Here is a 21,583-nt window from a genome sequence, read left to right as displayed (position 1 = left end):
GACTGTGTCCCCAGAAAAAAGGGGTTCACTTTGGTCCCAGAAAGTAACTACTGATTATTGGGAAAACTTCTTAACTTCTCAGGAACCACATTCCTCAGTGGTAGTTTTGAGTACCATAAACCAGGATTCTCACCTGATTACAAAGCCTAGGTTTTGGGGTTTGCTCTTTTTTTTTTTTTTTTTTTGAGACAAGTTATCTCTCTATTGCCCAGGCTTGAGTGCTGTGGTGTGACCATAGCTCACTCACTGCACCCTCGAACTCCTAGGCTCAAACAATCCTCCAGCTTCAGTCTCCCAAGTAGCTGGGACTACAGGCATGTGCAACCACGCCTGGCTAATTTTTTTTTTTATAGAGATGGGGTCTGTCTGTGTTGCCGAGGCTGGTCTGGAACTCCTGGGCTCACACAATCATTCCACCTTGGCATTTCAATATGCTGGGATTACAGGCATGAACCACTGTGCCCAGCCAAAGCTTAGTTTTCATCAATGGCAGTGGTTCTCAACGTAGGGAGATTTTGCTCTCCATCCCCCAAGGCCACTTACAGGGATATATGGCAATGTCTGAAGACATTCTGAGTTTTGACAATTAGAGTGGGTGTGGGGATTTTACCAGCATCTAGTGGGCAGAAGCCATGGAGGCCACTAAACATGCTATGATGCACAAGATAGCCTCCATGACAAAAGGTCAACAGTGTCACTGTGGAAAAACCCAGATCTGTAGTGCTATTTGCACTCACCCTAAAATGACTATTTACCAGATCTTCTTTTTTCGGAAACAACTATCAAGACATTTCTGGCAAGGCTCTGATTACCTGAATCTACCACATCATTCTTATATTTACCTGAAAGGAATATAGGATGTCTCTCCAAAGATTAATATTCTATATGCTTCTTCTGGAGTTCTCCCCAAATATATAACCTATGTTTGAAAAAAGAAGAAAAAGGCAATTTATTTCTAAGTGAAGATACAGTGCTGTCACTGCGAAGTAAATTTTGTCCAATTTCCAACCAACTGGGCAGGGTTCTCCAGTCTTCCCCAGAAGCCTAGGAATCACCCAGAATCCTGTCCATAGATTTATTTTTTGTTTAAATCCTCCATTGCTGGTTTCTGTTGTTTGCAGTATAAGCCCTGAACAAAAACTCTTCACAGCAACATTTTGTGGTAAGAAGCACAGTATTTTAAAAACAGATTTTCCAAATCAAGACGTTAGACTGATCCCATGCTTTTACCTCCCCTCCTTCCTGAAAGTCCACTGAAATGACAGCTAAGCAGCGTATAGGAGATGGGGATGGGTTAGACTGGGGTGAGGTGGAAAGAGACACAAAGGCAGAACACAGACTGTGATTAACTCTGTCCATGTAGGTGTGAGGGCTTGCAATACTGAACAAGTTGATTATCAAACTGCACTTGTTTTTGACGCTCATTTACCTCTTTTGTCCTTAGAACTATGCTATGCTTTGACTTTAATCTGGGAGAATACCTCAAGTATATTCTTCAGCATTTGAGGTCTATAGTTGGTATTCCTTGCCTTTCCAAACATTTTTTATTTCCCCTTGACATTGATTATTTGACTACTATGCGTAGGATTTTTGGTCTGCAGTCATTTCCTCTTGATAGTTTCTAGATAATGTTCTCACGTCTTCGCACTTCTAGTGTTACAGAAGTATTTTACTGGTCTAAGTATCTCTGTCTGCTTCTTACAAGTAACCCGTTTGTTCTAGAAATCTGGAGTTTGAGACTTTCACCACCATCTCTCTAAATAAGTCCTCTCCCTACCCCCTATTACATTTGCCTGGGACTTCAGATCCTTCCTGCAGGGCCCTTTCAACTAATGTACGGAAGGTTGGGGTTGGGGATGGGGGCGCAGTGGGGAGGAGACACAGCATTAAATCTGGCACATATATTATCACTAAAACTAGGTTGAACTCCAAAGATTACTTTGGGGAAATAGATTTTAAATTTCACTAAAAAAAAAAAAAATCATTAAAAAGAGTTAATTGCAAACTTTTTATCTCCATTACTTAACATGAGACATGTGACCTGTTTCCACAACCAAATGTGAAGCATTCTGAAGTTGGGACCCATGTCTTATGGTTTCATTACACACCAATCCGATTCACTGATGTACTTAGCTGAACCCAAATCTACTTACAACAGTTAGGAAAATTTTAAATGTTTAATAAAAGTTGTTATCAATGTGAAAATATCACTGGACTAAGAGAAATTTTTCAAAGCTCAAAGATCCAGCAAGGATCTTAGAAACTCAGAAACAGACATATCCTAAAACTAGTCATAAGCACTGATTCAGCTTCCAAAGGGCATTTCACCAATTTTCTGACTCAAGACTCATAAACGGAAAATTTTCCCAATGACTGGCCTGTTTTTTGTTTTGTTTTTTTAGATGGAGTTTCACTCTTGTCGCCTAGGCTGGAGTGCAATGGTGCGATCTCAGCTCACTGTAACCTTCGCCTCCCAGGTTCAAGCAATTCTCCTGCCTCAACCTCCCGAGTAGCTGGAACTATAGGCGTGCGCCACCACGCCTGGCTAGTTTTTTGTATTTTTAGTAGAGACGGGGTTTCACCATGTTGGCCAGGCTGGTCTCAAACTCCTGACCTCAGGTGATCCGCCCGCCTCGGCCTCCCAAAGTGCTGGGATTACAGACAATGAGCCACCATGCCTGGCCTACACACAGATCTTCTAAGCATCAACCTATAAGTCATGAAAATTAAAACATTAAAAAATCAGCCTGTTTTTTCCAAATTCCTTTATTCCCTTCCAGTCTCCAATGCATGTATGCCTCTTCTAACACTTACCAGATAACATCAGTAAAGTCTTTCATTTTCTCCATTCTATTTTAAGACTTCTTAGCAGATTTAAAAAAAAAAAAAAAAAAAAAAAAAAAAAACCTAAAACCGGCAGGGTGCGGTGGCTCACGCCTGTAATCCCAGGACTTTGGGAGGCCATCGCGGGCAGATCACGAGGTGAGGAGATGGAGACCATCCTGGCTAACACGGTGAAACCCCGTCCCTACTAAAAATACAAAAAATTACCCAGGCACGGTGGCAGGCTCCTGTAACCCCAGCTACTCAGGAGGCTGAGGCAGGAGAATCGCTTGAACCCAGGAGGCAGAGGTTGCAGTGAGCTGAAATCGCGCCACTGCACTCCAGCATGGGCGACAGACCTAGAGTCTGTCTCAAAAAACAAAAACAAAAACAAAAAACAAAACTCTCAAACCAAAAAACAAAACCAAATAAAAAACACCTTGAAGACAGTAAGAATAAGAATAGGGTCTGATTCATTTGTGTACTAAAATGAAATCTAGAGACCCGTTTAGGAATTTCTCTAAATTTCTAAGGCCTTCTCTCAAATTATACAAATTTTTCCTTAAGCACTAATTTAAGATAATTTTTCCTGTTTGTGATTACAGTTCTTTGGGTTCTTTAATTAGTAAAATTGCAATGGTATCACTTTCTCCTAACTTTCAAAACAAAAATAGTCTCTAATACATTAAGGACTGTGGTTTAGCCTTGGAACACTAGTTTGATTCGAAGAACCACAAGAACAATGTAACATTTTTTCCTATGGGGGAAAAAAAACCTAAATTCCTGATGATGAACTTTAAAAGACTGTAATTTAAAAATCCAATTGGGGAATGCCTGCACATAAATAAATAATGTAAAGCATAATTAGATAAACTGAAGGAAGTTTACAGATGCAGAATAAATCCACTTACATAACTATCAAAGATATATTTGCCAATCTATAACTTTTACCTTTTTTTTCTTTTTTGGCCAGGCATGAAGGAAGTCACTTTTACTTTTACACTTACTCATCTTGCTGATTCAAAAGGCCTTCGCAAATGAAATCATTCTAGATTTGTTACTAAAGAAGAATCCTATAAATAACTCCTACATTAACACAAATTCTCAGATTAGTAAACTCTAAATTGATGCAACTTATGATCTATCACTGTGCTTCTGGCAGTCTGGACACTTGGCGTTTCTCAAATTCTTTTGATATATTTTCATGAGAGGCTATATATATAGAATGCCCACTCTAATTCCATAGTGTTAGTTAAGAACAGGAAACAACAAATGATGACCAAGAGAGCTGCTGACCAGCTAAGATCACCAGCTTCCCAGACAACCCCAAAGAGTCTCATCTGCTGGCATTTCCACCCTTGTGTGGTCCCCTCCCACAGTGAACGGGGTGCCCCTGTGTAACAAACAGGATACTGGAGTAATAGGGTGTGATTTCGGAGGCTAGATCATAAAAGAGGTAGCTCCTCTCTTGCTTTCTCTTAGAATCCTCTCTCTGGGTACAGCAAGCTGTTATTTTGGGAGGATACTCAAGCAGCCCACGTGGTATGGAAGAGACGCCTCCTGCCAGCAATCGGCACTAACCTGCCAGGTATGTGACCGAGCCCCCTTAGACATGGACCCTCCAGGTGAATGCAGCCCAGACACAGTCCAGAACCAGACCAGACCCATCCAAGTTAAGCAACTCCCAGATGCCTAACTCATAGACACGGTCTAAGACAATGTGTACTGTTGTTTTAAAGTCACAAAGTTTTGCAGTAATTCACTGGGCAGCAATAGTGTGCAGTAGCACACTCAATTTAAGGAAATGGCTGTTTCCATTTGTTAAAACTGAATAAACAAATACATGAGGCGTAAGCACAGAGATGCGGCTTAGGAAGCATCGGTAAGACCTTGTTTCTCTAGGATAAAGACTCTCTCTGAATGAGCAAATATCACACACACACACACACGCACTCAAATACTGTGGTTGAAAATGCTTGAGACTGGTGTGGTTTGCAAAGTCATGGCACAAAGTTCTTTTTTTGCTGAACAATACCTCAACCATTCCCAGGACTTCCCACCACCCCCATTTTCTAAAATCACCATCTGCATGCCAGAGTCCCTGTGAGAACACTGGACCCTCGATTACTGACATACGTTTCAAAACCTGAGAGGTATTGAACTAGCAGTGATGGAAGAACAAGCAACGGAAGCAACAGGATCCCAACTGCATTACTTCTCCTTTCAATGTTTCAATGCTGACAAGCCGGGCCTCAAATCACGGAAACCCAATTAGACATATGCTTCCTATTTCTACTCTTATGCACAGGATTCTGAAGCTTTATTTATATACTTAGAGAGCCTCTGTACAATTTAGAACCCAAACGTTACACAAGTCATTGCACCCTAGAGCTGAGAGCGACAAAGGATATTGAAATTCCAGCAACAAATGTGGCAGCCTGAGTAACCAGGAAATCCTGGAGAGATGTCACAATGTTTCCAGCACTTAAAGACTCTTGTGACTATTTTCATGTCAGCCAGATGATACAGTCTTTCCTGCGCCAAGAACTTGATTGATTATAAAAAAAAAAAAATCACTCTCTCCAGATTAACGAAGAATGCTCACAAACCAATGCAAGTTGAAGATAGGCTTACACATTCAACTGCTCAATAAAAAAGGTGAGCAGAGGAAAGAACACACAGAATAAAAAAGTAAATAAAATAAAATCACTTTCATAGCTCCTGCACAAAACTGGTAAGAAAAAAAACTCGTTAAAAAAACCTCAGATGAACTTACATTTCAATAGTTTTAACTTTTAAAATTACTTATATATATATATATATATACACACTATATACATATATATACTATATACATATATATGTATATATATCAGTATATATATACATACGTTTCAAAACCTGAGAGGTATTGATATATGTATATATATCAGTATATATATACATATATATGTATATACTATATATATAATGATATAATGATCCTCAATTTCGACAAAATGAAACTGAAGTTCAGAGTAGCAAATATATATCTACCAAGTCTGCTAATAAAAATAGTGAATTGGCCCTGGGAATTAGTACAAGTTTGAGTGGTAGGGATATTTTTTAAAGACAAAGTAAAAAATCCTGATTTTTTAAAAAATGAAATCTCCTAAATTTTAACCACAGAGGAAAAAAAACCCACAACTATTTATAATGCTCTGTGAGTTTCGTAAAACTGGCAGGCTACAACTTTCCAGACCTTGGCATCAACTGCTCAACCAAGATCACACTGCCTATTATTGATGGAAGAGGGCTTGCTCCTCAGGCCTTATTTATAGACAGGAACTCATCCAATCTAAAACAAGAACCGGAACAAGGATGGGACCCAAAATTCCAGAAAGCTTAACGGATCTGCAGTCAAGGATCTTAAGCCATCAGAGAGCCATTTCTCTTCACTTTTTCCCCAAGTTAACAGCACCCAGCAAGCACCACGGGCAGTGGAAACACCCGTCAGAAGCCCTCGGGTGACAAGGGAAGTCAAACTGTGATGCAGTGTGAGCAGGGCAGCCAGCTGCCTCCCACAGGGCCGGCTCCCAAGGTAGCACCAGCTTCCCACTGAGGGCCTGTGCCGTCCCTTTGCTCAGCCCAGTTCGCCTCACACTAGCTGGGGCCTGGCTACTACTGATAGTTGCCTCGTGCTGTTTGCCCTGCCTTTCACAGACACCCAGGAAGGGTGTTATGACCTCATTCTGTCCTCCAGCCTCTGCTGTCCCATCTGGGCAGCTGTTTGCTGAACTGGATTCTTACCCACTGCATCTAGATCCTCGTTCTCTGTTCCCTTAACTTCCCAACTGATCCCTTCCTCCTGCAGGCACCTTAACCTAGCACTGGCTATTCTGAGTCCAAGATAATTAAATCATTTAAAAAGTGGGACCACAGATTCAAAAGGTCATCATTAAATAACAAAGCCCCTGAGCTCTTATCATAACTGTAGAGGCAATCTCAAATTTAATGCAATTTAGAATTCTACTCACAGATTGCTGAGTTAATATATTCTTAAATGTAATTAGTATCATTTTCAACATAAATGCTTACAAGGTAAGCCATTCTTACAGCTATAAAAACTGCTTAAACATAAAAAATAATAGTATACAGTGATAAATTTTGAACAGGGAACCTACATGTTACAATTAGCTCTACCAAAATAATCTATTAAACATTAGAAGAAAGCAAATTTGCAAGCTACGTGCCAAAAGTTTGCTCGTGTCATTTATTTTATACACAAAATGCTTGGCATTTATTTTATACACAGAAAGACATTAGAAATGGTGATTAATTTCCCAGGCTAGCCCTCAAAAGTACATTTAACCCATAGAAGAGATGAATACCATGTATCTTCAGAAAATCTAACTGCTGTGGCAGGAAGATGTAACCAAAGTTGAAAGACAACTATCATTATGTTCTCACTCATATGTAGGAGCTAAGTAAGTTGATCTTATGGAGGCCAAGAGTAGAATAAGGGTTATCAGAGGCTGGGAAGGGCGTGTGGGGTCAGGGGGAGTGAAGAGAGGTTGGTTCTTTGGTACAAATGTACAGTTAGAAAAAACAAGTTCTACTGTTAGATAGCACAGTAGTGTGACTATAGTTTACAATAACTTACTGTGTATTTCAAAATAGAGATTTAAAATGCTCTCAACACAAAGAAATGACAAATGTTTGAGGTGATGGATACTGCAACTGCCCTAATTTGGCTGTCACACATTATATGCATTTATAAAACTATCACATGTATCCCATAAATATGTACAATTATGTATCAATAAAAAATTTTAAAATTGTATGTAAACATAAAACATATATGTACACAACACACATCTGTGCATATACACACACGTGCACATGTCCTGTTTCTATAAATATAAAAGCTTCTTTTTAAAAGATTTTTTAAATTTCTCAGGAGTACAAATATGGATTTTGTGTATGACATTTTTACAACAAAATTAACAAAACAAAATTTCCAACTTTTCTTTCCAAAAGGATCTTTTTTATTATGAATTTGTTTTGAAAAGCACTTACAATTTTCCACTTAAAATTTCACCTTTACTTTGAAATGACAGGTTAAGTATCATTACCCCACAATCTGGCTAGGTCATAGCCACTGGCTTAAATAGGGCAGCAAACTTATTTTGTAAAACAATATAGCACGTTTACCTTTTTGTGAATAAGCAAACAAAAGCTCAAGTCATCTTTTGTATTTTTCAACTCTTACAGTGGTGCAAAAGATTTTTAGCTTCACTCTAATTTGTTACCAAAGAGTCTACCATTCAGATAGCTGAATGGGAAAGCCATTTACCGGGCCACATGAAGAGCAATACTTTGAAATACAATCAAGACAAATGAGTACTCAACTCACTCTTCTCACTTCTTGTAACACATATGACGCCTGACCATCTGTCAAAAGGACCGATTGTGGGCATGTCAATTCATATTTTACACATTTGTGAAGCCTCACCTCTTCTGTTTTTAAGATAAAAAATAAATATAACACTTTATTTCCATGCCATAAAGGATTACCTCACACTCTCTGCCCACCCCACATTAGGTCTTTCTGTGTATACAAGGATGAAGGAAACACGGTTACTTTCAGAAGCCCTGAATTCAAAAAGGACTGATAAAAATAAACAGAGTCAGTCTACTTGGAATATTTCCTTCCTAAAGATTCTTCCTCCAGATTTTTTTGGTTTTGTTTTAACATTACCATGCCAAGTCGAACACTAAAGAACCTTACTCTCTCCAAAATTCCTGACAACTCCAGAAAATGTTATCAAGGATGCGGATCAGTTTATAGGGAACTAGCACTCATCTCTACAAATCTTTAACCAGAGGATTTAATGTATTTTAACCAGATCAAAGCTTCACTTGCTTTGATGTGTTATCTTTTGAGGTGTCCATATTATATCTTGACACTGCTTTTCTACTATGAATACATTTCCTTTTCTTAGAAGCTTTTCTCCTGCTTCCCTGCCTATCAACATTACAGCTCCCAATTCCTATTTTAGCAGCCAGCTATGGCTGCAAAGGCTTCTGTCACAGCCAAGAGCTGTAATCCTCCTGCCAAGCTAGCTCCTCACTGGGTAGAGTAATAAATGCAAGTGAAGATCCAAATTTGCTTACCTGGCACTTCCCTAACCAATCAAATCAGTACTAACCTGAAGGTGTGAAATTCTGGAAGGATTTCTAAATCTAAGATATATTAACTATAGAAAAATAAGCTTCTGTGGGCCAAAATACAACCATCAACAAAGTCAAAAGGCCAGCATAAAACTGGAAACAAATATGCCAAAAAATTTCAATAAATACATCAAGGGGTTGTTGTTTGTTCACTAGTAGTTTAAAAACAACAGCAACAAGACTTAAAAAGAGCGATTTCTTATTTATAAAATTATCACACATTCTGCTTCTGTTTTTAAGACAACCCTGACTGAGCTCCCACTATGCCCATAGCCACCTTCAGAGGGGTTCTTCACACTGTAGTCCTCGTGCCTGGCTCCTGAAGACCCTACCATCTCAGGGACATCTCATGTGACCAGAGACAGTGATTGACCTGGAAGTGGCCCGGCCTGGCCCCTCTGCTTTGGAGTTCTGCTCAGGAGCACTCTCTCCTAGATGGAACTTCGGCCATCCAGACTTTGTCCAGGGCAGTGTAAAGGCAAGATCCACAAAGAACGGTTGGAACTTTTTTCTGTCACACCAAGGACCATTTCTCCAGGGTTCCCTTTAATATTTTATGAATCTCAAGAATTCTGGCTTAATCCCTTTTTCTATAAAGCTGTCATGATTTATATTAATCTATGAGGTTCCTCTCCCCAGTGACTGGCCAAAGTAATAGGACCAAATGTCCCAGTTAAAACACCCACTTCTCCATATTCTTTTTCTTTCTTGGGGTCATACATAGACTTTTCTCTTTCTTTCTCTTTTTCTTTCTTTCTTTTATTTATTTTTTTATTTTTTGAGATGGGGTCTCATTCTGTTGCCCAGGGTGGAGTGCAGTGGTGCGATCTCGGCTCATTGCAACCTCTGCCGCCCAGGTTCAAGCAATTCTCCTGCCTCATTCTCTCGAATCGCTGGGATTACAGGCACCTGCCAAACTACTCAAACTGTTTTTTTTTTTTTTTTAAGGCTTTTGCTGCAAGTACGAGAAACACAAAGAGAGGCTGGGAGAAAGGAAAACACCAATACATCTGGGTAAGCTTATGAAACCAAATTTTAATAGACAGAATCTATAACCTATGTTTCATACTTTCAGGGATGATAATAAATTTTGAAGTTTTCTCAGAAACTTTTTTTTTTTTTTTGGAGACAAAGTCTCACTCACTGTCACCCAGGCTGGAGTGCAGTGGCACAATCTCAGCTCAAGGCAATTTCCAACTCCTGGATTCAAGGGATTCTCCTGCCTCAGCCTCCCGAGTAGCCGGGACTACAGGCGTGTGCCACCACGCCCAACTAATTTTTGTATTTTTAGTAGAAACAAGGTTTCACCATGTTGGCCAGGCTGGTCTCATACCCCTGACCTCAAGTGATCTGCCTGCCTCGGCCTCCCAATCAGAAGCATTTAATTCAACTTCTGTGAGCATAAATAGGAAAACAAAACAAAGACCTTAACCACTGCTGTTAATGATATATCTTATACATAAAAAAGAAAATTATTAAATCTTGAGGTGCGATTTCAACTAGTATCACCAACTTTTGGACTAGTCTTTGTAAATTCCAGATTATCAAACTATACTCCAGAAAATAATTTTAAAAGGGTCTGCTAAGGCACGCCAGAGATAAGGAGCAAGCTAGAAGTGGGGAACAAAGAACTTAAAGAGCTCCAAAAACAACCCTTGTTTTCTTTTTTTTTTTTTTTTTTTTTTTGAGACATTGTCTCACTCTGTCGCCCAGGATGGAGTGCAGTGGCGCGATCTCCGCTCACTGCAAGCTCCACCTCCTGGGTTCACGACATTCTCCTGCCTCAGCCTTCCGAGTAGCTGGGAATACAGGCGCCCGCCACCACGCCCGGCTCATTTTTTGTATTATTATTAGTTTTTTTTTTAGTAAAGACAGGGTTCCACCACATTAGCCAGGATGGTCTCGATCTCCTGACTTCGTGATCCACCTGCCTCGGCCTCCCAAAGTGCTGGGATTACAGGCGTGAGCCACTGTGCCCGGCCAAAACAACCCTTTTTTTCCAAGTCTCGGAGAGAATAACTATTACACCGATGGTGGGGTGGGGGTGGAAGAAACATCCCCTGGCTACTCCCCACTGAACAGAGTGGCCAGGTTTCTCACCACCAAACACATGGGGGTAATACTCTGGAGGAGCTCTAAGCTGGCTCTGGAAAAATTGCAGCTTTCAGGGCCCGTGTAGATGAACCCACTGGGTGCCAAACAAAATATGACTCTTCAAAAAATAAATCTTTTCCATCATATTTACAAATAAATGAAATTCACAACTCTTATGTAAATACTGCTATTCCAAAGCACGTTTCCAATGATCAAAATGGAGCACTTGATGGCATATGTATGTAATCCGTGTGGTATGTAACCCATCTTCTGACAACACTGACATCCCATAGCCTCCTGCTAAGATGTTTTGATGAGAAAGGAGATGACCTTAATTAGGGGAAAAATGCCTAGATTCAAATTTTAGAAAGCACTTTTAAAAAAAAATTTTTAGAAAATTAATAGTGGGGTCCTGACCCCAGTAAGATGATTTTACAACTCACTAAATGGATCACGAGTGAATAGAAACAGCTTTGCAGCACTATTTTCCAACCTTCAGTGCCATAAAACATAAACCTTTGCCAAAGTAGTTGGGTACTTTTAAAAAAAATATAGACTTTTTTCCCAAGCAGTTTTAGGTTCACAGCAAAATTAAGTGGAAGGTACAGGAGATCTCTCATCTACCTGCTCATTCCTCATAAGCACAGCTTCCTTGAGTTGGTCAATTTTTTAAAAGCAAAACATGTTCTTTCTGAAGAGAAATTAAGACATTATTTTGATTTCAAAATTCCAACTGCAAATGTAAAGAACCACTGTTGTGTGCATTTTTATGAGTACATTAGGAAAACAAATACTTACCATGTAGCATCCAACAAGGAAGGCAGCATTTGCTTGTTTTCTCTGATCAGAGCCAGTAAAATGAACAATTTTCTTCCTTAACATTGTAATGGACTGCATAAAAATAAATAACTGTTCGCATTTTATTTTTAATTTCAAGTCTTCTACAATTTCATTTTCTGATGAAGATAAATTCCAAATCCCACAACCATTCATATTATTAGCAAGACCTTTGAAAAGATTAACACTGATATCCACAAATACCATATACCTTCCCATAAAAACGCACATTCTGGGATGAGAATGGACATACAATTAGAGAAGAGGGGAGGGGACATGAATGGACATATGCTTAAAGCATGGGCTGCCTCTGAAAGAGCAAACCAAGAGTGGTAGAAAAGACCACCTTTCCTTCTGTTTGGTTTTTAAAGAAATCTGTCCCCAAAGCCTTTAAGTTAAAATAAAAAGGTATATAGAATCGTCTACAGTGTTATAAGCCAGGGCAGTGAATAATCAGGGGAGGGGTGTGCAGAGACAGGAACTGGAAGACAGCATGGAGGGCTGCTGTGGGGTGCCGCCAGTGCACTGCTCCTGACCTGGTGATCAAGATAATCATCTATGTATATTCCATTTGTGAAAGTTTACTGAGCCCTACATCCATGATGTGTACGTATTTCTATTTATATGTTAAAAAGTTTTCTGGCAGGTGCGGTGGCTCACGCCTGTAATCCCAGTACTTTGGGAAGCTGAGGCGAACAGATCACAAGGTCAGGAGTTCGAGACCAGCCTGACCAACATGGAGAAACTCCGTCTCTACTAAAAATACAAAATTAGCTGGGCGTGGTGGCGCATGCCTGTAATCCCAGGCTACTTGGGAGGCTGAGGCAGGAGAATCACTTGAACCAGGGGGGTGGAGGTTACAGTGAGCCCAGATCACTCCATTGCACTCCAACCTGGGCAACAAGAGTGAAACTGTCTCAGGGGAAAAAAAAAAAAAAAGGAATAAGAAAAAAAGGACTGATACATTTTTGGTTGACCCAAAGACTAGAAGTCCACAGATGGTTGAGTACAGGGAAAAAATTTTTTTCCAAAATTAAAGCAAAGGAACAAATGTTGGGGGAAGAGAACTATTTTTAGCTTCCTAGCCCTGCATGAAACAAAAGATCTGCCACTGGCAACTGGAAAAAGGAGGGGGAACTCAAATGCACAAGGCCATAAATAGTTATATTCCTATTTAAGAAAGGCAAAAAAGAAGAGTCTCCAGCTCTGTAGCAATATGTAGTGAATGTAGCTTTCATGGTCAAGGAAAAACATCTGCCTTACCCATGAATTTTTAATTAAAGCATGTTAAAATTCTAATTAAAAATAAATTTTATCTCCTCTCTTTATTCAATTAAAGTTTTTTTTTTAAGTGCCTGTCCCAAAAAGCAGTATTTTCCAGTTGAGAATTTACAGTGACTGATTTGGAACTGCTAGTAAGCAGTACATACATAACTTCCTACCGTGCATGGCCAAGAATTCAGTGTTTTACATACATGAATGTGGTCTAAGTTCAAACCAATACAAATATACTTGTGTAACTTTCAGTGATACAGCCTTAATGACGTGCTATTTGCCCTAGATTCTCACGCCCCTTAATCGTATGTATAAAGGATCATGTAGTACAGTATCATGGGAGTTTCAAAATAGGAGAGAAAGTAAGATGAGTCCATCTTTCTTGTTAGTTTGCTATCACTCTCCATCAAAATGAAGGCAGAAAGAACAATGGCCACAGCAAGGGAAGTTTCTCTTGTTAAGTTGCAGTTCTATTAGGTCAGACGATACGAGGTTCACTTAATTAACTGATTCCCACTTTGGCTTTTCAAGTATTTGGGCATCACTAACTCAAACTAGAACCAAATGACCCAAACTTAAACTGTTCATTCAAAACTCTAGAAAACAAATATATACACTATGATCTTATAAAACAAGAAAACCATGTGCATGTCCCAAACACCACTGCAGTGAAAAACATGGCATTTCCTTTTTAAAAAGAGATGTTTTCCTTACTTTCTTCCCTCAGATCAAGTTAACAATGATTACTTAAGTCAAATCTTAAAGACTTTACCTTTAATTTCTTATTTATCTTGCAACAATATCTGTAAACCATTGCCAGATTGAGTGGTCCAAAATCTGCGTAGAAGCTTTAAAAATGAAAAAAAAAATGTGATGTACATTCTAGATGCTCTGAATATAAATGCCTTTTTTGGGTCTACAAGATCAAATTAAGATGAGCAAGCATATACCAAATTGTTACGGGCCAATACAACTTAAAGGTACTGTTTTACTAGTGGAAGACTATTCTGGTAAATAACGCCTACTTAAAAATGCCACAAGTGCTACAATGCCTACATGTAACCTCAGTGAACATGAACATACCTTCTAAATTAAAAAAGCTGTTTTTCCACACATATTTCCAAGGGCAAAACCACAATATCTTACTTAGTACACATTTATATCTCATTGTAGTGTAAATATTAGACTAGCAAATCTAAATGTTTCAATTTAGGGAGGTTTTTTTTTTCTCTAAAGGTTTCTTTTATTACTACAGGTGAAAAACAAGCATCCTGTAATTAGCAATCAATAGATTTATAATTTTCCCAGGCTGTCCCATTTATAACCATACCTTTAGATTCTTCAAAAAAAAAAAAAAGTTAAAATATTTTAAAGAGCAATACTTACTTCTCATATTCAAGTTCATTATCTATGCTGAAATAATGTACATTTGATGCACTCTTTGGTCTGCTGTAGAGAATGGCAAAACAAAGGCGATCTGAAATGGAAAAATTGCAATGTTCCTTCCTGCAGGTTACAAAAAACGTTTCATATATCATGACACAACTCTTTTCAGATGAAGTCAATTTTCATTTTTTTCATGCACGTTTCAGATGGTAGGAGTGGTAATGGGTAATTACAAAATATTCTGGCTATTTGGGTGGGAATAATCAATGAGCACATTTTTAAAAGAGAAACTGCCTTTAACCGTAAGTTTCAAAAGTGGTGATTTTTCATGTAGTGATATGATTTCTAAACAAACCTATTTTTGTAAAAGTTTAGCTCCCCTGGATCAACACATTTCAGCAAATTGCAGCATGCATGTGATGGCTAGCATCAACCTTGTAAGTTTCTAGATGAATTTCACTACGTTTTTCAAGACATCCTAAAAAGTCATTTCAGTAAGAAACTATTTTTTTCTTAAAGAGAAAGAATGCTTTCAAAATTGCTTCAAAATTACCACTTATAGCTATAGAACAAACCATATGTTTCTCCAACTGTTCTTAGGGATCACTACTTTCTAACTTGGAATCACTACTTTGGTATTTTTACAATTAGACAAATTACCGTTAAAACAGAAGCAATGAGAGGTTTCTGCATGATGGGTCTGAGATGAACTTGTGTTGCATAAATGCAGTTAGGCTGCTGTGAGGTTAGCAAGAATGGTAATGAGTAGTAAGCCTCAGGAGGCTCCACCCTCATTCCTTGCCTAAAAATCCTCGGGTGAAATAAAGTCATCCACAATATCTAATAGTAATACTAGTGGTGCTAGGAAAATACTTACACTGACAACGTGGCAAAATCAAGTACAGCCTTTAAAATATATATACTTTCAGCAGAGCCAGCTGGCACCCTTTCCCCAAATGGTAAACTTTTTTTTTTTTGATCTGCAATTCAACTCATGCAACTGCTGCGTTTATTTCCTTGTAAACTCCTCAGCTAAAATTTCTTGCAACCACAAACATTCAAATGGGTGACAGGGCTTAATGCTTTCCAACCACAAGGACCTTTGATCCCTGTGACAGAGCCCAAGGATCTCGCTCCCGCGGGTGGGGAGGTTCAGCTCACCTACTAGGCTCAGGTGCAGGCATGCAAGGGTCACAGCCGCACATGGGCGCTGAAGCCCAGGGCCTGGGGTACAAGTGCTGAGGCCACCCACACGCAAGAGACAAGGGCGGCCGGGGCCCAGACTAGGAGCACCTCCCAACCAGCACCGCCCGCCCTGTCCCAGAGCGGGTGCCGGAGCCCCCGGGGGAAGCCCCCGCCCTCCCGGCTCACCTTTGATCACCTCGGCCACCAGAGCTGCCCCCGCGCCCTCCCGGCTCATGACTCCAAAGCATCTGGAAGGCGGGGCAGAAGCAAGGGCTGCCAGCCGCCCGGGAGGGCAGACGCCGCGACCACACCCCCGAAGTTTAAAAAACAAAGTTTAAAGGGCCGCGCGGGGCAGCGGGCGCAGCGACACCCCACGGCGGCCCAACGGCCGGACGCGACAGCGCAACCCCGGAAGTCCCCAACTCCTGGAAACAGCGCGACGAGGCCGTGGGGATGGACAGCACCCCGCCCCACCTCCCGCTTTCTTTCCCCCCGCCTCGCCGCCTGCCTTCCTTCCCCAGCTGGGAATGCGGGGCGGCCTGTGCCAACCAGAGCTCTTCCAGTACCCAAACGCTCCGCAGAGGGGACGTGCGTCAGAGGCCAGCGGGCCTGCAGAGGGAAGCGTCTGGGAAAGCTCCTTAGCGATTAAAGGACTTCACGCAAAAGGGCTCGGCCCCAGGCCAGGGACAGACCCGAGGGTGATGGCAGCCGGGGCGGGGGCCTCCTGCCGCCTCCGCCGCCGCACTCCTGCCGCCAGGAGGTGCTGCAGCCGCGCCAGGCCCAGGCCCCTGCAGTACGCCCTCCAGGAGCAGGGCCCAGCGCACCCTCGCTCCGCCACGACCCGCCAAGTGCCCCCGCAGGGCCGGGTCTTATGGAAAACGGGCATCTTCCAAATCGTGCAAGATTTCCTGCGATCAGCTGCCTCAGAGAAAACATTTTTCTTTTAATTGTGCAAGATTTAAAGGCAACCCTCTGGTCATGCATTCCTTTGAAGGGACGGTTTGGGATGGTTTAAAAACAAAAATGTTGACACCCTTTTTAAACAACCATTTAAAATTATTGTAGCGATAGAGAGTAGAAGGATGGTTATCGGAGGCTGGGAAAGGTAGTGTGGGGGTAATGGGCACAAAAAAATAGTACAAATGAATAAGATTATTTCACAGCACAACAGGGTGTGGGTGACTACAGTCCACAATAGCTTAATTGTACATTTACAAATAACTAAAAGAGTACAACCAGAGTGTCTGTAACACAAAGGATAAATGCTTGAGGGGATGGATACCCCATTCTCCATGATGTGATTATTGCGCATTGCCTGCCTGTATCAAAACATCTCATGTACCCCATAAATATATAAACCTACTTGTACCCACAAAAACATTGCACTATGAGGTACTATTTTTTCCTCAGACTGGCAAAACTCAAGAGAGTTGGATAAGGTGCTGCGGTGTGTCGGGAGGTTGAGGGCACTCACATACATCGCCTGTGGGTGGGAATATAAACTGGGCCACCTCCATGGAGCCAACAAATGGGATGTTTGGGAGAAATGTTTAAGACTGAAAACTGAAAACTAGCCAGATGTGGCGGCTCACGCCTGTAATCAGAGCATTTTGGGAGGCCGAGGCGGATAGATCATCTGAGGTCAGGAGTTCGAGACTAGCCTGGCCAACATGGTGAAACCCTGCCTCTACTAAAAACACAAAAAATTAGCCAGTCGTGGTGGCGACGCCTGTAATCCCAGCTACTTGGGAGGCTGAGACAGGAGAATCGTTTGAACCTGGGAGGTGGAGGTTGCAGTGAGCCAAGATCACACCTTTGCACTCCAGCCTGGGCAAGAAGAACGAAATTCCATCTCAAAAGAAAAAAAAAGAAAACTGAAAACTAAAGATAGCCAAGATGGACTGTTAAGCACTACCACTTCTATGTGTGAGTTTAAATCCTATATACACATGTATACGATTGTGGATGAAATCGTGGGTAGCAAGTCTCTGGAAGCAGCCACAAGAAACGTTATCAATGCCTTCAAAGTCGGTGTCTAGAAATAGGGAATAAGAGAGATTTATGCCTTTTTACAGCTTTTGCACTGTACCATGTATTACCTATTCAAAATTACACCGCTTTTAAAAAGTCAACTTGCAGGCTAACAGTGTTTTTCCAAAGCTGACTCTTGATCAAGATAGGAAGCATATAATGAGCACAGTATGAGGCAACCTGGAAAATATCCTTTGTATGCATTTAAACAAGGGAACGGTTAGTAACATGTTTTGGTTTCTACCTATCTCTTGAAATTCCAGTTTCTTTCAAAAAACCCAATTTAAACTAGACAAGTAGCTAGATGGAAATGGGAAGAAATTTTCCCTCCCAGCCCAAACCTTAAGTTCAATTCCCTAAGGAGTATTTTATATTTACAGGTGGGGGGAAATCACTGATTTCTGATGTGCAATTATCTCTACATAATGCCAATATTTTATTGTTAGAGTAACACACCAATAAAGTACTACAGAGACTATGGTGCTGGGTTGAGGGCCATTTATTAGGAACCTGGAACCAGAAATAGGGCTCTTTTTTTTTTCTTTTTGATGGAGTCTCTCTCTGTCGCCCAAGCTGGAGCGCAGTGGTGCAGTCTTGGCTCACTGCAACCTCCACCTCCCAGGCTCAAGCGATTCTCCTGCCTCAGCCTCCCAAGTAGCTGGAATTACAGTCGCATGACACCACTCCCAGCTAATTTTTTGTAGAGATGTCAAACTCCTGACCTCAAGTGATCCACCGCCTCGGCCTCCCAAAGTATTATAGGCATGAGCCACCGTGCCGGGCGGAAACAGGTCTCTTTACAAAGTTTTGCTTAAGGCTTGACGATTAACTATATAATCCTGTTAAAAATCCATGTATCCCGCCCCCCACTGATGTTTCTGTTGTCAGAAACAGAAAGCGGCAGTCATCTTTTTGCCTATACATCCCTGTCGTACCACATCATCACTCCTGCTTCTTTGAGTAACATGATACAGGAGAAGGAAACAAAATCTCATGATTTAAAAATGTTAATAAAAATATTTAAAATCCATCCTTGGGCCGCCGGGCACAGTGGCTCACGCCTGTAATCCCAGCACTTTGGGAGGCCGAGGCGGGTGGATCACGAGGTTAGGAGATTGAGACCATCCTGGCTAACACAGTGAAACCCCGTCTCTACTAAAAATACAAAATATTAGCCGGGCGTGGTGGCGGGCGCCTGTATTCCCAGCTGCTCAGGAGGCTGAGGCAGGAGAATGGCGTGAACCCGGGAGGCGGAGCTTGCAGTGAGCCGAGATCGCGCCACTGCACTCCAGCCTGGGCGACAGAGCGAGACTCCGTCTCAAAAAAAAAAAAAAAAAAAAAAAAAAAAATCCATCCTTGGGCCTAATTTGTCTGTAGGTCTGATTTGACTTTTGGGCCTCCAGGTTGACTACCTCTTCCTTTAGCAAATACCTGTTAAATTTGAAATGAAAAACATTTTCCTGGATAACAGCTATAGGTATTTGGGGATAACTAACCATAAAACAGAGAAATATGTAGGAGTCGGTGGGAATTATAATGTAGTATGTGCTTGTTAACAGGAAAGATTTGAAGAGCCCTATTTGGACCTAGAGACACAGTGGGCTTTCTCCACTTTGTATTTCCCCCTTGAACTGGGTGGACGACCTTCACAGGTCCTGGCAGAGCCAATGGAGAAATGGACAGCTTCCCTACAGCTGGGGGAAGTCAACCTCTGCTGAGTTCACCACAGACAGGCAGAAAGGAGATTTTACATGCTAGGGAGCAGGAGAGAACAGGCTCCACCTGAACACAGATTGTCCCTCAGAGATAGGACCATAGACTTCAGGCTGTCATCTGTATTAGCCACTTGTTTTTTGAGGGAAGGAAAGAACACGGGGAGCAGAGGAAGAAATGTTCATGAAAATACTGATTAACAAAGAAGCGGCAGCAGCATTACCCACTCAAATGACAATGATAACCAACAATGATGATGGAGAGTTTAGTGCTGCATATTGTATTCAGCTCATTATACCCTGTGAGGTTAGTACTACCAGGGTCAACTAGCCCTACGGAGGTGGAGTGACTAACCTGCACAAGGTCACAAGGCTTGCTGGGAAGTGGCAGAATTGGGATTTGAACACAGGCTATTGGATCTGAAGCATAAGATTAAGTCCCAGCCTCAAAGACTTGCCCAAATATAAGTCAACAGTAATTAAAACAATAGCATTTTAGCACAGCAATGTACAATCTGGACCCAGACATATATGAACACTTACAAGAAAACTATTTCAATTCAGCAACAAAGAAGGCCTTATCCAATATAGGCCAGGTGTTTACATATATGAAAAAAATGAGATACTAATATCACATATTTATAAAACACATCACAGATGAAATAATTTTGAAAAAGCTGTCAGATAACTATAAAATTATAATGAATTTTTTTTTTTTTTTTTTGAGACGGAGTCTTGCTCTGTTGCCAGGCTCGAGTGCAGTGGTGTGATCTCAGCTCACTGCAACCTCTGCTTCCTGGGTTCAAGCAATTCTCCTGCCTCAGCCTCCCGAGTAGCTGGGACTACAGGTGTGCACCACCACACCTGGCTAATTTTTGTATTTTTAGTACAGACGGGGTTTCATCATGTTGGCCAGGATGGTCTCAACCTCCTGACCTCATGATCCGCCCACCTCGGCCTCCCAGAGTTTTGGGATTACAGGGGTGAGCCACCTCGCCTGGGCTATAATGAATAATTTTATAATTTAACACACAGAATTTTAAAGTGTGACAAAAAACAAGTCACAAAGGGAAAAACTAGGAGAGACTTGGGCTAAAACACCTATAATAAAAGTTAATTATCACAACAGATAAAATGTCTCTCCAAAGCAATATCACAATCTGTGATATTATAATTATATACCTATTGGTTTTCATCCACAGTTCCTAGCTCCCAACTCCCATAAGTTTTGTTACATCTTGTTATATGCTGGGCACTGTGGACCCCAGAAAGCCGGCCTTGGGAAACAGAATCTCTCTGATCTTTTCCTGCTCTCCTTTCCCCAGACCAAGGCAGGGCTCTAATATGATTGTGAGCTGTAAGACCCTCATTCCACAAAGCATCCCACCCCATACCCTGGAGGAAGGAATGCTGCCCAGAGAGGCTGGAAGAATCTGAACAGACAGGCCTTGCTGGGTGTAGATTATACCCTTTTTGTCCAATCATATTTCAACACATTTGTCCATCATTCAATCACAGACAAGCAACGAAATCTCCACTAGAGGCCCAAAGGACAGGGTTCAGAGGGCTTCTGGAGAGCTGAACCATGAAGGCTGACAGGACGGTGAGTGAGAACTCATCCACATGCGCGGAGGGTGGTGCACCCCGACTCCACGGGGTCAGAAGCTCCTGCACTTGGGACCCTTCCAGACCTCACCCTGCGCATCTCTTCCTGTGGCTGTTTATCTGTATCCTTAAAAATAGCCTTCATAATAAACTAGTAAGTGAGTTTCCCTGATTCCTCCAGCAAATTAATTGAACCCAAACAGGGGATCCCGGGAACCCCAACTTGAAGCCAGTCAGTCAGAAGTTGCTGAGGCCCAGACTTGTGACTTGTGGGAAGGAGGGGGTGGTCTTGGGGACTTAGCCCTCAACCTGCTATCTCCAGGTAGATGGTGTCAGAATTGAATGGGAGGATACCCAACTGGTGTCTGCCACAGAAATCCACACATATTACAGAGGTCTTTTGTGTTGATAATTGCTGTGTT

General features: G+C 41.4%; 1 protein-coding gene across 10 annotated transcripts in view; it reads right to left on the bottom strand.

Annotated features, from left to right (window-relative positions):
* The window catches only part of CDC14B (cell division cycle 14B), a 120,745-nt gene that overhangs the window by 50,614 nt on the left and 48,548 nt on the right, over positions 1-21,583 (bottom strand). For 6 of the 10 annotated variants that reach the window (XR_001114308.2, XM_012500796.2, XM_030798881.1 and 3 more), the window contains exons 2-5: positions 14,629-14,719; positions 14,015-14,090; positions 11,929-12,021; positions 843-919 (exon numbers count right to left, since the gene is read on the bottom strand). Coding sequence is in view for 9 of the 10 variants with exons in the window: in XM_012500796.2 (XP_012356250.2) it covers positions 843-919; positions 11,929-12,021; positions 14,015-14,090; positions 14,629-14,719 (337 nt within the window). In the remaining variant the exon portion in view is untranslated. Of the gene's footprint in view, positions 1-842; positions 920-11,928; positions 12,022-14,014; positions 14,091-14,628; positions 14,749-15,999; positions 16,253-21,583 lie in introns of those variants that run through there. The other 4 variants (XM_030798999.1, XM_003260528.4, XM_030798923.1 and 1 more) reach the window with 2 other exon arrangements.

Source organism: Nomascus leucogenys, chromosome 1a (genome assembly GCF_006542625.1).
Source record: "Nomascus leucogenys isolate Asia chromosome 1a, Asia_NLE_v1, whole genome shotgun sequence".
Taxonomy (NCBI): domain Eukaryota; kingdom Metazoa; phylum Chordata; class Mammalia; order Primates; family Hylobatidae; genus Nomascus; species Nomascus leucogenys.
Note: the sequence above shows the minus strand (reverse complement) of the source record. Positions and strands in the feature narration are given on the sequence as shown.